This window comes from Aquarana catesbeiana, linkage group LG03 (genome assembly GCF_042186555.1).
Source record: "Aquarana catesbeiana isolate 2022-GZ linkage group LG03, ASM4218655v1, whole genome shotgun sequence".
NCBI lineage: Eukaryota > Metazoa > Chordata > Amphibia > Anura > Ranidae > Aquarana > Aquarana catesbeiana.
In genome coordinates this window covers 15,120,667-15,135,884 of record NC_133326.1, presented here as the reverse complement: position 1 = coordinate 15,135,884, position 15,218 = coordinate 15,120,667, and the positions used below count along the sequence as shown (strand labels likewise).

At 41.2% G+C, this 15,218-nt stretch overlaps 1 protein-coding gene across 5 annotated transcripts in view; it reads right to left on the bottom strand.

Moving 5' to 3' along the window:
• Positions 1-15,218, bottom strand: part of MEGF11 (multiple EGF like domains 11) — an 838,162-nt gene that overhangs the window by 514,569 nt on the left and 308,375 nt on the right. For all 5 annotated transcript variants that reach the window (XM_073618306.1, XM_073618307.1, XM_073618309.1 and 2 more), the window contains exon 5: positions 9,939-10,031. In XM_073618306.1, the coding sequence (XP_073474407.1) occupies positions 9,939-10,031 (93 nt within the window). The remainder of the gene's footprint in view (positions 1-9,938; positions 10,032-15,218) is intronic.

Below are 15,218 nucleotides of genomic sequence, written 5' to 3'. Positions count from 1 at the left end.
AGGTCAATGGTGACAGTGGGAACTTATCTGAGAGGCAGTAATTGCTCATTGCTCAAGGAAACCCATAGTAACCTCTGGAGGAACCCTAGAGTTCCATGGAACCCGGGTTGAGAAACTCTTCCCTAGGGGCTTCCAGGGTGGAGAAAGATATGGGGATCCTAGTAGAAGACAGACCGAGCAATAGCATGCAGTGCCAAGCAAAGCCAGCAGAATATTAGCATGCATTAAAAAGTGAATTTACTCCAGAGATAAAACGATTATTCTGCAACTTTATAAAACTCTGGTTCGGCCGCATCTGGAGGGAATATTCAGTTTGGTTCTGGTCACCAATCCTCAGAAAGGATGTGCTGGAGCTGGATAGAGTCCAGAGAAGGGCAACTAAATTAATAAGGAGGACCTCAATTATGAGGAACAACTACAAGCGCTAAATTTATTTTCTTTGGAGAAGAGATGCTTGAGAGGAGATATGATAGCGATATACAAATATCTCACCGGTGATCCCAGCGTAAGTATAAAACTTTTCAGGTCCAGGGTTGTGTAAGAGGACACAGGGCCACACGATGAGACTGGAAGAGAAGTAGTTTAACCTTAACCGCTTCCCGACCGCCTCACGCAGATATACTGTGGCAGAAGGGCACCTACAGGCATATTAAAGTACCTGTACGTTGCCCTTTAAGAGGTGGCTTGCGGGCACATGCCGGGAGCTCCGTGAGCGTGATCGCGGGTCCCATGGACTCGATGCCCGTGGGGATACCCGCGATCTTCTCACGGTGAGGAAGAACGGGGAAATGCTGATGTAAAACAAGCATTTCCCCGTTCTGTCTATTGACACTGTATTCAGGAACGGTGATCGATGTCGTGTAACACACAGCCCCTCCCCCCTACAGTTAGAATCCCTCCCTAGGACACACTTAACCCCTACAGCACCACCTAGTGGTTAACCCCTTTCCTGCCAGTCACATTTACACGGTAATCAATGCATGCACTGATCACTGTATAAATGTGAATGGTCCCAAAATAGCGGCAAAAGCGTCTGATCTGTCCGCCATAATGTCGCAGCCATGATAAAAATCGCTGATCGCCGCCATTACTAGTAAACAAAAAAATATTAATACAAAAAGCCATAAATCTATCCCCTATTTTGTAGACGCTATAACTTTTGCGCAAACCAATCAATAAACGCTTGTTGCGGATTTTTTTACCAAAAATATGTAGAAGAATACGTATCGGCCTAAACTGAGGAAAAAAATGTTTTTTTTATATATTTGTATATATTTATTATAGCAAAAAGTAAAAAATATTTTTTTTTTTCAAAATTGATGCTCTTTTTTTGTTTATAGCGCAAAAGATAAAAAACGCAGAGGTGATCAAATACCACCAAAAGAAAGCTCTATTTGTGGGGAAAAAAGGACGTCAATTTTGTTTGGTAGCCATGTCGCACAACCGCGCAATTGTCAGTTAAAACGATGCAGTGCCGAAACGCAAAAAGTGCTCTGGCCTTCGGCCAGCCAAATGGTCCGGGGCTTAAGTGGTGAAAGCTGTGTAGGGGGGGTTTTCACTGTCAGGGCGGTAAGGATGTGGAACTCTCTTCCACAATCGGTGGTGTCAGCAGGAAGTATGGATAGTTTTAAAAGATTCTTGGACGCGCATCTTAGCGAAAATATTGCGGGATGTGGGAAATAATTTTTTTCTACACACACCCACCAACATGTGGACTAGTGTCTTTATTCAACCTTACCAACCATATAACTATGCAAGTTCTTTGTTTCATTCTGGATCATATCATGCCGATTCCAAAAGAGATCCAAGTAAAACGTGTCCCTTCGTTGACGATTCATTGGTTTGTAAAACAGATTCTTCTTTCAGCAGGTGAATATTTGTAGAAGACAAGGTGTGGCCCCCCCCCCATACTGAGAAGTTTGGGGCCCCCCAGTTTAGACTCCACCGACAATGATCAGCTCCCCCTTCACATACATTAATCTGCTCCATCATCACCTAGAAAATGAAACCGATCACATGTGTATCTGCTAATCCTTTAATCGCTCACCGTGGACTTGATTATGATAATTCAATTTAAAATTTCACCAAGCCGACATTTCTCAATTATAAATGAGCATTTAAAGTAAATGATTGATGAAGGTGTGTGCGCCTCCATGGACGCTCCTATTATTAATCCTGATTTATACCGCGTCATCCTCTCCTGTGGCGCTGAGCAAGGCAAGAGATACAAATGAAGGTAAATGATACATAATTCTACATAACGTTTACTCTACAAGTACATTCATCTGCAACGCAAACACAGGGAAAAAATAACTACTTGCTGACCAGGCCTTTTCTGGCACTTTTTATTTACAAGCTTAATTCAGTATTTTTTGCTAGAAAATTACTTAGAGCCCCCAAACATTATACATATTTTTAGCAGAAACCCTAGAGAATAAAATGGTGATCGTCGCAATTTTTTATGTCACATAAAATGTGTGCAGCGGTTTTTCAAATGCAATTTTTTGGGAAAAAAATACACGTTAATAAATTTTAATGCAAAAAAAAATGCAGTGCAAAGAATGCAAAAAAAATATATAACCCAATTTTTTGGTAAGATATAAAAGATGATGTTACGCCAAGTAAATAGATACCTAACATGTCATGCTTTAAAATTGCGCGCGCTCGTGGAACGGCGACAAACCACGATACTTAAAAATCTCCATAGGTGATGCTTTAAAATTTTTTACAGGTTAACAGTTTAGAGTTACAGAGAAGGTCTAGTGCTAGAATTATTGCTCTCACTATAATGCCCCGTACACACGGTCGGACTTTGTTCGGACATTCCGACAACAAAATCCTAGGATTTTTTCCGACGGATGTTGGCTCAAACTTGTCTTGCATACACACGGTCACACAAAGTTGTCGGAAAATCCGATCGTTCTGAACGCGGTGACGTAAAACACGTACGTCGGGACTATAAACGGGGCAGTGGCCAATAGCTTTCATCTCTTTATTTATTCTGAGCATGCGTGGCACTTTGTCCGTCGGATTTGTGTACACACGATCGGAATTTCCGACAACGGATTTTGTTGTCGGAAAATTTTATATCCTGCTCTCCAACTTTGTGTGCCGATGGAAAATGTGTGATGGAGCCCACACACGGTCGGGATTTCCGACAACAAGGTCCTATCACACATTTTCCGTCGGAAAATCCGACCGTGTGTACGGGGCATTACACTCACGGTGATATCTCACATGTGATGAAAAGACCTTTTACATATGTGTGCACAACTTACATATGCGTTCGCTTCTGCACGCGAGCACAGAAGGATGGGGGCGCTTAATCTATTATGTTTTTTATTTTTACATTGTATGTTTAACCCTTTATTTTTTGATCACTTTTATTCCTATTACAAGGAAAGTAAACATCCCCTGTGATAAAAATAAGGGATGACAGGTCCTCTTTATGGAGAGATCTGGGGTCTATAAGACCCCAAATCTCTCCTCTGCTTTTAAAAGCAAAAGATTAAAAAAAAAAGTGACCACTTGCTTTAAAGAAAAAAAAATTGTTTACTTCTGCCCTAATGTATATATATATATAATATATATTGTAAAATAAAAAATAAAAAACACAATACATTGTATATTTTAGTTCTATTGTTTACAACAATATACATCTTGACATTGTTGTCTATTATCAGATAACAGCACAATATTGATAATGTAGGAAATAAAGGAAGGACCTACAGACTCACAGTGTGCCAGCATGTACCGGCCAGGCCGACAATTACTCTTATTCTTAGAATTCTATTTTCATACTTAGGAGACATTCATAAAAAAAAATGATATTTTGCCACAGAAAGAACTGTGATGAACAATGCGAAGCAGAAGATTGGACTACAGAGCGAGAATCAACCAGCACAAAAATAAGAGGACAATACCATTCAACAAATCTATTATACACAAAGAGGCAACAGCTGCTGGCAAGAGACCGGGCAATTAAAATTGGCATAATAAGAGGTAATGCACAATGATACCAGATATTACATACTTCATGCAAGGCAACTGAGAGCTTCAAACTGCAGGTCTACCTTAAAATCGAAATTCAACAGCAAAAAAAATTTTATTGCAGCTAACCAATTCTTTAGATGCGGTGGCTGCATTCGTTTTAAATTTTTTGGCTTTTTTTCCCTTTGTTTTAGCCTGGTGATCTGGCCAGTAAGTCTGTTTTTTTTTTTTTTAACTTCCTTTAACAGAGCAAGCCGTCCAGCAAAAGGGGTATTTAGAGGGTTGAGACAAACCATTTACTACGGACAGAGGTGCTTACAATAGTCAGCTTTATGTAAAACCTTTATTCCAAAAGGAAAAAAAAAACTCTTGCTGTAACTGCTTAAAAAGTGTTAGCTGAAATTAGTACCGGTAATTTTTTTATTCACTTACAGCGTGTAAAGTCCATCTAAAACTTCCCTCTCCAAGGACTGACAATGCTGCTGTCCAAGGGTGGCTATGTTGCTCCTCCATAGATACAATCAGGGCTTTTTTTCTCAGAGAATAGGTGCAGGAACTCAACCATGCCCGCCACACACACACATACCTGCCAAATGGCATCAAATTGTAGCTCTTCCCTCTGCATACAACCCCCTCCCTCCACTGCCCTCATCTCCCCCCCTCCTTAAAAGCTCCACCACCTGTCCTATTTCTTACCTTTGTTGCAATATTAAGCTGAAGCACCTATCCGGCTGTAGCACCTCCCAGCATACTATACTATACTACAGTCACTTGCAAGGGAGATCATGCAGTAGGAGCATCAACAACTGGTCACCAGGGAAAAAATGGAGACCACAGAGGGTGCGGCCTACCACGCACCCTCTCCTGCCCATGACTGCACTGAATCCTGGGCACCTGTTCTGTATCTCCCTTGTCCCTGTCCGGCACTCAGTGCGATCTGTGCAGGAGATCTGACCTGTGGGAGCTACTGGGAGATAAGCTATCACTTCTAAATGCAGAAGCTGGACTTCAGTGTTACCAAGTGATAGTGGTGAGCAGGGAGCAGAAGACCTGAGCCAGAGGTGGTGGAACTGAGTTCCCCCCTAGTTCCTGCTGAAAAAAAGCCCTGGATACAATGGATGAATGAGCGTCGCAACCCTAAAACAATGCTGCTGGCCAAGGGTGACTACATTGCTCCTCCACAGATACAGTGGAGGAATGAGGGTAGCCACCCTTAGACAGTGCTTCTGTATAAGGGTGGCTATATTGCTCCTCCATAGATATAGTGGATGAATGAGCGTAGCCTAGAGTTGCCACCTCATCCCTTTAAACCCAAACACCTTTGAATTACACAGGTTCCGAGGCTAATTAAATGCAGATAAGGCACCAAGTGAGTTTAATTACCACCTTAATCAGCCACAGAACCTGTGTCATTAATATGTGTTCGGGTTTAAAGGGATGAGGTGGCAACCATAGTGTAGCCACCATAAGACAATGCTTCTTTCCAAGGGTGGCTACATAGTTCCTTCATAGATACAGTGGAGGAATGAGTGTAGCCACCCTGAAACAATGCTGCTGTCCAAGGGTGGCTATGTTGCTCCTCCAAAGTTACAGGGGAGGAATGAGTGTAGCCACACTAAGATAATGCTGCTGTCCATGGGTGACTACACTGGTCCTTCAAAGATACAATGGATGAATAAGCATAGACACCCAAAGACAATGCTGCTGTCCAAGGGTGGCTACATTGTTCCTTCATAGATACAGTGGAGGAATGAGTGTAGCCACCCTGAAACAATGCTGCTGTCCAAAGATGGCTACGTTGCTCCTCAAAAGTTACAGGGTAGTAATGAGTGTAGCCACACTAAGATAATGCTGCTGTCCAAGGGTGACTACATTGGTCCTTCAAAGATACAATTGATGAATAAGCATAGACACCCAAAGACAATGCTGCTCTCCAAGGGTGGCTATGTTGCTCCTCCATAGATACAGTAGATGAATGAGCGTAGCCACCCTAAAGCCTCGTACACATGCTTAGATTTTCAGACGATCGAATGTCCGTTTTTTTGTGGCATGCTAGTCTCATGTCGAAAGTAAAGAGGTTACTAACAATACGAAATTTTCTTACGACAGAATACAACGTCAGAAGTAACATGTTGAATAGTTTTGTATGTATTCTTTAGTTTCTGAGCTCGCTAGTCTTGCTCTCTATATTTGTTTCATACGAAAACCGTACTAATAAAAAGAAAACCTGACGTTGAGTTAACATCCGACAAAAATGTTATAGTTTGCACATCCAGCTTTTGTCTGATGAAAAAGCTAAAATCGTCTGTCGAAAGCACCATACTAATGATACGAAAATCAGCAGACAGCTCGTCATACGAATTTTTCCATCCGATTTTTGTATCGTGTGTACGGGCCTTAAGACAATGCTGCTGTCCAAGGGTGGCTATGTTGCTCCTCCATAGATACAATGGATGAATGAGCGTAGCAACCCTAAGGCAATGCTGCTGTCCAAGGTTGGCTACGTTCCTTGTCCAAAGATACAGGGGAGGAATGAGTGTAGCCAACCTAAGACAGAAACCAGGTGAAAATAATGGGGACAAAAAAAGTCCAACAAAACCAATGCAGCCACCACATCTAAAGATTGGTCAGCTGCAATTAATAAATTTATAACGAAAGTCAATACTTTTTTTTTTTTTTTTTTTTAAGTTTTGGATACAGTGTTGAGGGATTAGAACCCTTATCAGTTTTTATTGCTGTCTGTGTCCCGGTAAGGGAAACTCATCATCTCTTTGGCTGTCACCAAACGGGAATAGAGGGGGAATTTCCCAACGTGGGCACTAGTTCTGGTGACAACCAGGGATTCTGTCATGCTGCAGGGATTTCCTCTAACTTCCTGCTTTGACTATGTGACAGGAAGTGAAGGTGTAGTAGAATTTGATATTAACCAATATATTTTATGTTATTCATATTAATTTGCATATGTTTTATTGATAATATAATTATTATTCATATTATTATTATTCATATTATTATTATTATTATTATTATTATTATTATTATTATAATATAGTAGTGGTCTTATCAATATTATTATTCAATAGTAAAGCAATAGTTATTAGTCTTTATTAATGTGTACTATGTTATTCCATAAATATAGAGAAGGTCTTCATTTTTAAATGTTGAACTTTAGATGACCTCTCTGCTTCTTTCTGATATTTTTTATAAGATAGTTTACTGGGTAAAAGTGAATTAGGATACTTCATAGTTTTTAAATTTACTAATTAGAAGAGAAACACTTTGACAGCAGTTGAACTACAGCCTGAAAAGATAATATTCCTTAAAGGTAATAAATAATCATTGTCAAGAATAAGTGATAAAACACTTCTTATACTGATGGTTTTAAAATAATTATGCGGAATCTGGGAAAGTTATGTACATTAATTTAGTTTGACAGGGTCAAACAGGTCTGCTTGTGCCCTCATTAAAACTGTTAAAATACATTGAATAAGAAGAACACTGATGTGTATGTATGTATGTATTGATAGTTAGACAATATTGAATAAAGTAGTAAGCTTTGTGTATGTATGTGTATGTATATATGCATATATATATATATTATGTAAATGATATAGTACTTTTTTGTGAAACCAATATATGAATATATACACATAGGATTGTATAGTGAAAAACAATAAGACATATAACACATAAGGTGGGGTTATTGCAAGTTCATTTTCCCAAAGTCGTAAATCTGTTATCCTTGAGTTGGTAAAGTCTTATCAGGACAAGGAGGGTTTGATTTAACATGACTGGGTGCCATACTGTCTCTACACAAGTATTGTAATTAGGGTTGTCCCGATACCACTTTTTTAGGACCGAGTACAAGTACCGATACTTTTTTCAAGTACTCGCCGATACTTTTTTTTAATGTCACGTGACAGTTTTTTTTTTTTTTAACGGTGCTTTCTTTTTTTGGGGGGGGGAGGGGGTGAACGGTGTATGTGTGTGTGTTTTTTTTTTCATTTACGATTTTTATTTTTTACAATATTTTTTTTATTCTTTATTGCAATATGTGTGTTTTTTTTTTTTTTTTTTAATCAGCCCTGTTGGGGGGCTTTGGTGAGATATCAGGGGTCTTAACAGACCTCTGATATCTCCCCCTTGAGACAGAGAAAGAGACAGAGGATAGAGATTCCCCAGTCCCTTTCTCTGCAGCCTCAGCTGCACTGAAAATGAATGGAGAGAAGACAGCGGCTCCTCTCCATTCATAAACTGACACATCGTAATCACAGGAGATTACAATGTTTCAGTTATGTGAATGGACAGAGTCAGCTGACTATCCATACACAAAGGAAGGAGGGGGAGGACGGCGGAACGTAGGGGGAGAACGGAGGGGGACAGAGAAGGAGAGGGGAATGGAGGGGACAGCGGAGAGGCACAGAAAAGGAGAGAGGAACGGAGGGGACAGCGGAGAGACACAGGGAAGGAGAGAGGAACGGAGGGGACAGCGGAGAGGGACAGAGGAAAGGAGGGGACATGGAGGAGGATGCAGTGACAGTCAGCGGTGACCGATCACCGCTGTATGTCACTAAGCAGCTGAAAGCCGGCGGGTGGGAGAATCTTGTAACTCCCCCACGCGCCGATCACAGCTGTCTTCTAGGCATCGGCGGAAGCATTGGGAGCATTTGCCCGAGTACAAGTACTTGGGCAAATGCTCGGTATCGTTGCCGATACCGATACTAGTATCGGGACAACCCTAATTGTAATGGATAAAACCATAGACAAAACCAGTTATAAATAATTTTAATAAACATATAGGAATTCTGTGAATGAATAAGTTTGTCTGTTTGTAAGACAGGTGTCAGATTTATGGTTAGTTACATTGATGTAGATCTGAGCAACCAATCACGTTGTACCTATTATGCCGCGTACACACGGTCGGACTTTTCGTCTACAAAAGTCCGACAGCCTGTCCGACAGACTTCCGACGTACCTTCGGCGGACTTGCGGCAGACTTTCTTACGAACGGACTTGCCTACACACGACCACACAAAAGTCCGACGGATTCGTACGTGATGACGTACACCGGACTAAAATAAGGAAGTTCATAGCCAGTAGCCAATAGCTGCCCTAGCATGGGTTTTTGTCCGTCGGACTAGCACACAGACGAGCGGATTTCGGGGTCCGTCGTACTTACGACGTAAAGATTTGAAGCATGTTTCAAATCTAAAGTCCGTCGGATTTGAGGCTAAAAAAGTCCGTTGAAAGTCCGGAGAAGCCCACACACGATCGGATTACCAGCCAGCTTTAGTCCGTCAGCGTCCGTTGGACTTTTGTAGACGAAAAGTCCGACCGTGTGTACGCGGCATTATGCTTGCATTGTAAGAAACCGTATAAATTAGACCTGCATCTTGTAATACTTTGAACATAAACCTGTATGTTCCCAGCTGTGCTTAATAAACCTGCATCACTGACCTGCCTGGTTCGATACGTTATTATTCTACTTCAAAGGTAAATAGAAATAAGGCATGGAGATGCATGATATTCTGTCTACGTCTGCTAATAGAGACAACTGGACCTGGCCTTTCACCATCATTAATTTCTTGACATGCACTGGTAACAGAAAGCATTTCCGAATATCTTCAACATTTTTTTCCAAGCTATTACATTGCCTCCTTGTATGGCCGCCTTGGCACTCAAAAATCAGCATACTGGAAAATATCCAAACTCTAAAATGTCTTCTCCAGGCGTATGGCTTGCAAGCAGGACCCTCACCAGGACCACAGAAGTCAATTATAAATGAAGTCAACGCTAGCTCAGTGGCCCAAAATACTGCATCATCTGGACAATGTTCCAGACCTGTACGCAGCACACAACAACTAGACTGGTTCTTCTTATCCTCCAGCTGATCACATTTACAGAAAACTATTCCAAACACTAATTTCGTAATGCCTCCAGGAACTTACCACTGGAACAGTCCGCTCCACCCCAACCAGGTTCACAATGGCAGCTATCAGGGGACACGCACCGGCCATGGACACATTCTTCTGTGCAGAGCGCTGTGGAGAGAATGATACAACGTTATACCACCATATACGAATACACAATATAGTACCTGTGTAAAGTAAATGGAGTGCCTTGCCAAGTATAAACCATGTAATCAACCAAAATGACAAAGCTGCAACATACCATGTGATATACAAACACAGTATAAAAAAAAATAATTAAAAATGTTGGCCTAATGTCTCCATATATATCAAAAAGGGAAGTGATCACCTATCACATGAAAAAAGAAAAAATGATTGGAAACAGACAATGAAACGACTGAAATAAATAGTAATAATAGAAGAAAGTCCACAAAGATCCAAGTGATTCAATCCAAAAGTGTGATCAGTAGTGGATCAAGAATGCAGCACAAGTCATATACGGTGTGGTGTGGTGGAATCCAAAGCCCTCCACTTAGCAGACACGTGCAAGGCTTACCAGAAGGGATTGACCATCCACTTCAGATGCACTATATTACCAAAAGTATTGGGACACCTTTCTTTACACACACATGAACTTTAATGCATCCCAGTCTTAGTCCGTAGGGTTCAATATTGAGTTGGCTCGCCCTTTAGTGCTTTAACAGCTTCAACTCTTCTGGGAAGGCTGTCCACAAGGTTTAGGAGTGTGTCTATGGGAATGTTTGACCATTCTCCCTGAAGCGCATTTGTGAGGTCAGCACTGATGTTGGAGGAGAAGGCTTGGCTCACAGTCGCCACTCTAATTCTTCTCAAAGGTATTCTATCGGGTTGAGGTCAGGACTCTGTGTGGGCCAGTCAAGTTCCTTCACCCCAAACTCGCTCATCCATGTCTTTATGGACCTTGGTTGTGTACTGGTCCAAATCATTTGGTGGAGGGGGGATTATGGTGTGGGGGTTGTTTTTCAGAGATAGGGCTTTTCCCCTTAGTTCCAGTGAAAGGAACACTTAAGGCATCAGCATTGACATTTTGGACAATTTCATGATCCCAACTTTGTGGGAACAGTTTGGGGACGGCCCCTTCCTGTTCCAACATGACTGCACACCAGTGCACAAAGCAAGGTCCATAAAGACATGGATGAGCGAGTTTGGGGTGGAGGAACTTGACTGGCCTGCATAGAGTCCTGTCCTCAAACCAATAGAACACCTTTGAAATGAAATAGAGCGGAGACTGCGAGCCACGCCTTCTCATCAACATCAGTGCCTGACATCACAAATGCTCTTCTGGAAGAACGGTCAAACATTCCCATAGAGACACTCCTAAACCTTGTGGACGGCCTTCCCAGAAGAGTTGAAGCTGTTATAGCTGCAAAGGGTGGGCCAATTCAATATTGAACCTACGGACTAAGACTGGGATGTCATTAAACTTCATGTGAGTGGCGTCCCAATACTTTTGGTAATATGGTGTAGGTAAATTTAGATATATGGTATAACAATCTCTTTGGTCACTTAATGGATAGCAGATCACCATAGGCAGTTTACTCTGGTATAAAGTTCTTCAGCATGTCAATAAGTTGGGGATAAAAACAGAAAAGCCCTCATAATGTACACAGCCAATTACAGTGGTTACATTACCATGAGTCCCGCCTCCCGGCATTTTAAACCCCCATAAAGGGCCGGCAGGCGTCGGCTCCAAGGGGTTTATCACTTGTTTACCGGGCCAATTCTGACACTTCTCTCATATATGTAACAATCAGTATTTTTTGCTAGAAGATTCATTAGAACCCCCCAAACATATTTTTTTCTAGCAGAGACCCTAGAGAATAAAATGGCAGTCATGGCAATTTTTTATGTCACACAGTATTGGCGCAGCGGTCTTTCAAATGCAATTTTTGGAAAAATACACTTTAATAAATAATAATGCAAAATCACACAATATATAACCAAATTTTTCGGTAAAATATAAAAGATATTACACCAAGTAAATAGATGCCTAACATGTCACGCTACAAAATTGGGTTGCTTTAAAAAAAAATCTTTTTTTTTTTTCACTTTCAATCATTCAAAAATGATTTGAGAAAGGAGCCAATAGGAGCTCAAAAACACGTTACCATAGCAACCTGCCCGCCCCAGATGTGACATCACATCCTGCCTTGTGTCCCACAGTGGCTCTCCTCATTTCCTGGAACATTGGACCTGGCGACACGCTATTTGCTGTCACAAGCGGCTCTTTTGGTGGACGGCTTCCATCCAATGTGGCATGGCTGTAGATGCGCTCTTTAAATTTATATTTCTTCGAGTTTGCATTTAGCTTTTTATTCGTAGTAAACCCATACCTCCCAACAGTCCCTGATTTCACGGGACTGTCCCTGATTTGAAGCAATGTCCCTCCGTCCCTCATTCCTCCTCATTTGTCCCTCATTTTGGTCTGATCTATATATTTGTATATAAAATGCACTTTTTATCTATCAAAAAGTGTTTCCCAGAGCTAAACCTTTCATCTGATCTCTAAATTGCTGCATTTGTAAATTCCAAAAGCCAATATAAAGGAATATTAGTGGTAAAAAAAAACACTTGTGGGTTTAATCAATCTTGTTTTTTTTTTGTACAATTCTCCTTTAAGGGGGCGTGGCAAGGGGCGTGTCCTATGCCTGCATACTTTTGCTGATAGGTGTCTCTCATTCCCATCTCAAAAACTTGGGAGGTTTAGTAAACCCACTGATGCTGCACTTAGTTGGCGCCCCCTTGTGTTCCTCTTTCATTCTTAATGCGGTGCAATTTTGCCACAAAATGCACAAAAATGGTGGTAAAGCGCAAGTTCGAAAAACGCATCTGGCTTAATGACAACATTTTTATACACAAGCTTCTTTGACACATTTTTTTGGAGCGGAGGGAGGCCCATTCAAAATGAATGGCGCCGCTCCGAAAACGCAGCACAAAAAACACGTTGCGGCAGTGTCGCACAGGTGTGAATAAGGCCTGGACATAGGTCATGTCAGCTTTAAAGTTCTTCTGAAATTGAGAAAAGGAGGGAAATCAATTTCATTTATAAAATTTTGTCTTTAAATGAGAAGAAACGTACGCCGGGTTTGTTTTCACTCAAGCTGTGCTATTAATGTTGGATTTGTCAACATGGTGTGCAGATACGGCAGATACATTTTAACTGAGATTAATGTGTGAATGATGATTTATTACCATGTTCAGTAAAAGACATTCTCCTTGCCTTCAACCTAGCAGTGGTAGGAACAACTTTGTTTTCGAATTTTATGTAAAAAATAATTTATATATTTATTTATTTTTTATTATTTGTATGTATATATATATATATATATATATATATATATATATATATATTTTATATATATATATTGTTTAATTTATTTTTATATATATATATATATATATATATATATATATATATATATATATACACACACATACATATATATATATATATATATATATATATATATATATAGATATATATAAATATATACATATACATATATACAATATTACCAAAAGTATTGGGACACCCTCCTTTACACGCACATGAACTTTAATGGCATCCCAGTCTTAGTCCGTAGGGTTTAATATTGAGTTGGCTCCGCCCTTTGCAGCTATAACAGCTTCAACTCTTCTGGGAAGGCCGTCCACAAGGTTTCGGAGTGTGTCTATGGGAATGTTCGACCATTCTTCCAGAAGCGCATTTGTGAGGTCAGGCACTGATGTTGGACGAGAAGGCCTGGCTTGCAGTCTCCGCTCTAATTCATCCCAAAGGTGTTCTATCGGGTTGAGGTCAGGACTCTGTGCAGGCCAGTCAAGTTCCTCCACCCCAAACTCGCTCATTCTCATTATATTGCCAAAAGTAACAACAAAAACAGAAAAAAGGCACCTCCGAATGCAGTATATAAAACTGTTAAAATATCCCTAAAGGGATTAAAAACACTTACAAGATTGATGGTGAAAAGAAATGCATCATGAGTGTGGAAGGTGATCCGGCATAAATGTGGTCCCAGTACATTCCAAGAGGGTCAGCAGGGTGAGGACACAGCTCTGGAGGCACAACTGGAGCAGCCGCACTGTAAGAATTGGCGTGGAGCGCGAAACCGGACGTGACGTCAATAGGAGGGGACCAGCAACCAGCGTGGACCGCAAACCGGAAGTGAGGTCATCAGAACGGGACACGTTTCGGAACTACTGATTGGTTCCTTCTTCAAACCAAAAGTATAGGGCAGTGATGGCGAAACTTAGCACCCCAGATGTTTAGGAACTACATTTCCCATGATGCTCCTGCACTCTGCAGTGTAGTTGAGCATCATGGGAAATGTAGTTCCAAAACATCTGGGGTGCAAAGGTTCACCATCACTGGTATAAGGCCACCCCTCCAAATCATTTGGTGAAGGGGAGATTATGGTGTGGGGGGTTGTTTTTCAGGGGTGGGGTTTGGCCCCTTAGTTCCAGTGAAGGGAACTCTTAAGGCGTCAGCATACCAAGACATTTTGGACAATTTCATTCTCCCAACTTTGTGGGAACAGTTTGGGGACGGCCCCTTCCTGTTCCAACATGACTGAGCACCAGTGCACAAAGCAAGGTCCATAAAGACATGGATGAGCGAGTGGGCCAACCCAATATTGAACCCTACGGACTAAGACTGGGATGTTATCACAGATGTATCCAACAGCAGATGATCGTTGTTGGAGAGGCTGTGGGCAGAAAGGAACATTTCTCGATTTGTGGTGGACATGTCCCATGATTAAATCATTTTGGGATTCAGTTGTCCCATGGATTGAGAAATTGACTCCTAGATCCCTGGAATTTACACCCCTACATTATTTATTCCATGGGATACCTGGGCCTATTAAAGCCTATAGGAAGAGCATTACCCCGCACTTATTAAATGCAGCGAAATTAGTTATACCTAAATATTGGAGGCAGACTCACTGCCCTACTCTAATAGTTCGGAGGAACGAAGTTAACTCAATAATGGAAGCTGAAAGATGGGTCCATGTAGTAAAGGATCAACAAGGGAGATTTGAAAAGACATGGGCAGGGTGGTTAAATAATACTATAGTTAGGGAAGGGAGGAAGCTCCATCGGGTAGGTGAGATTAGAAGATGGTACAGTCCCCAAGGTTTTATATAACCCAAGAGGTCGATATAGAACTGAATTATAATAAGTTATATACTGATCCTATCTAATTAGGAGAGGGGGGATTACTCTCCTCTCTCTCCTTGCCTGTTGTTCCTCCTCTGCCCGGCCGTCTTGCCTTGTCCCCCCTGC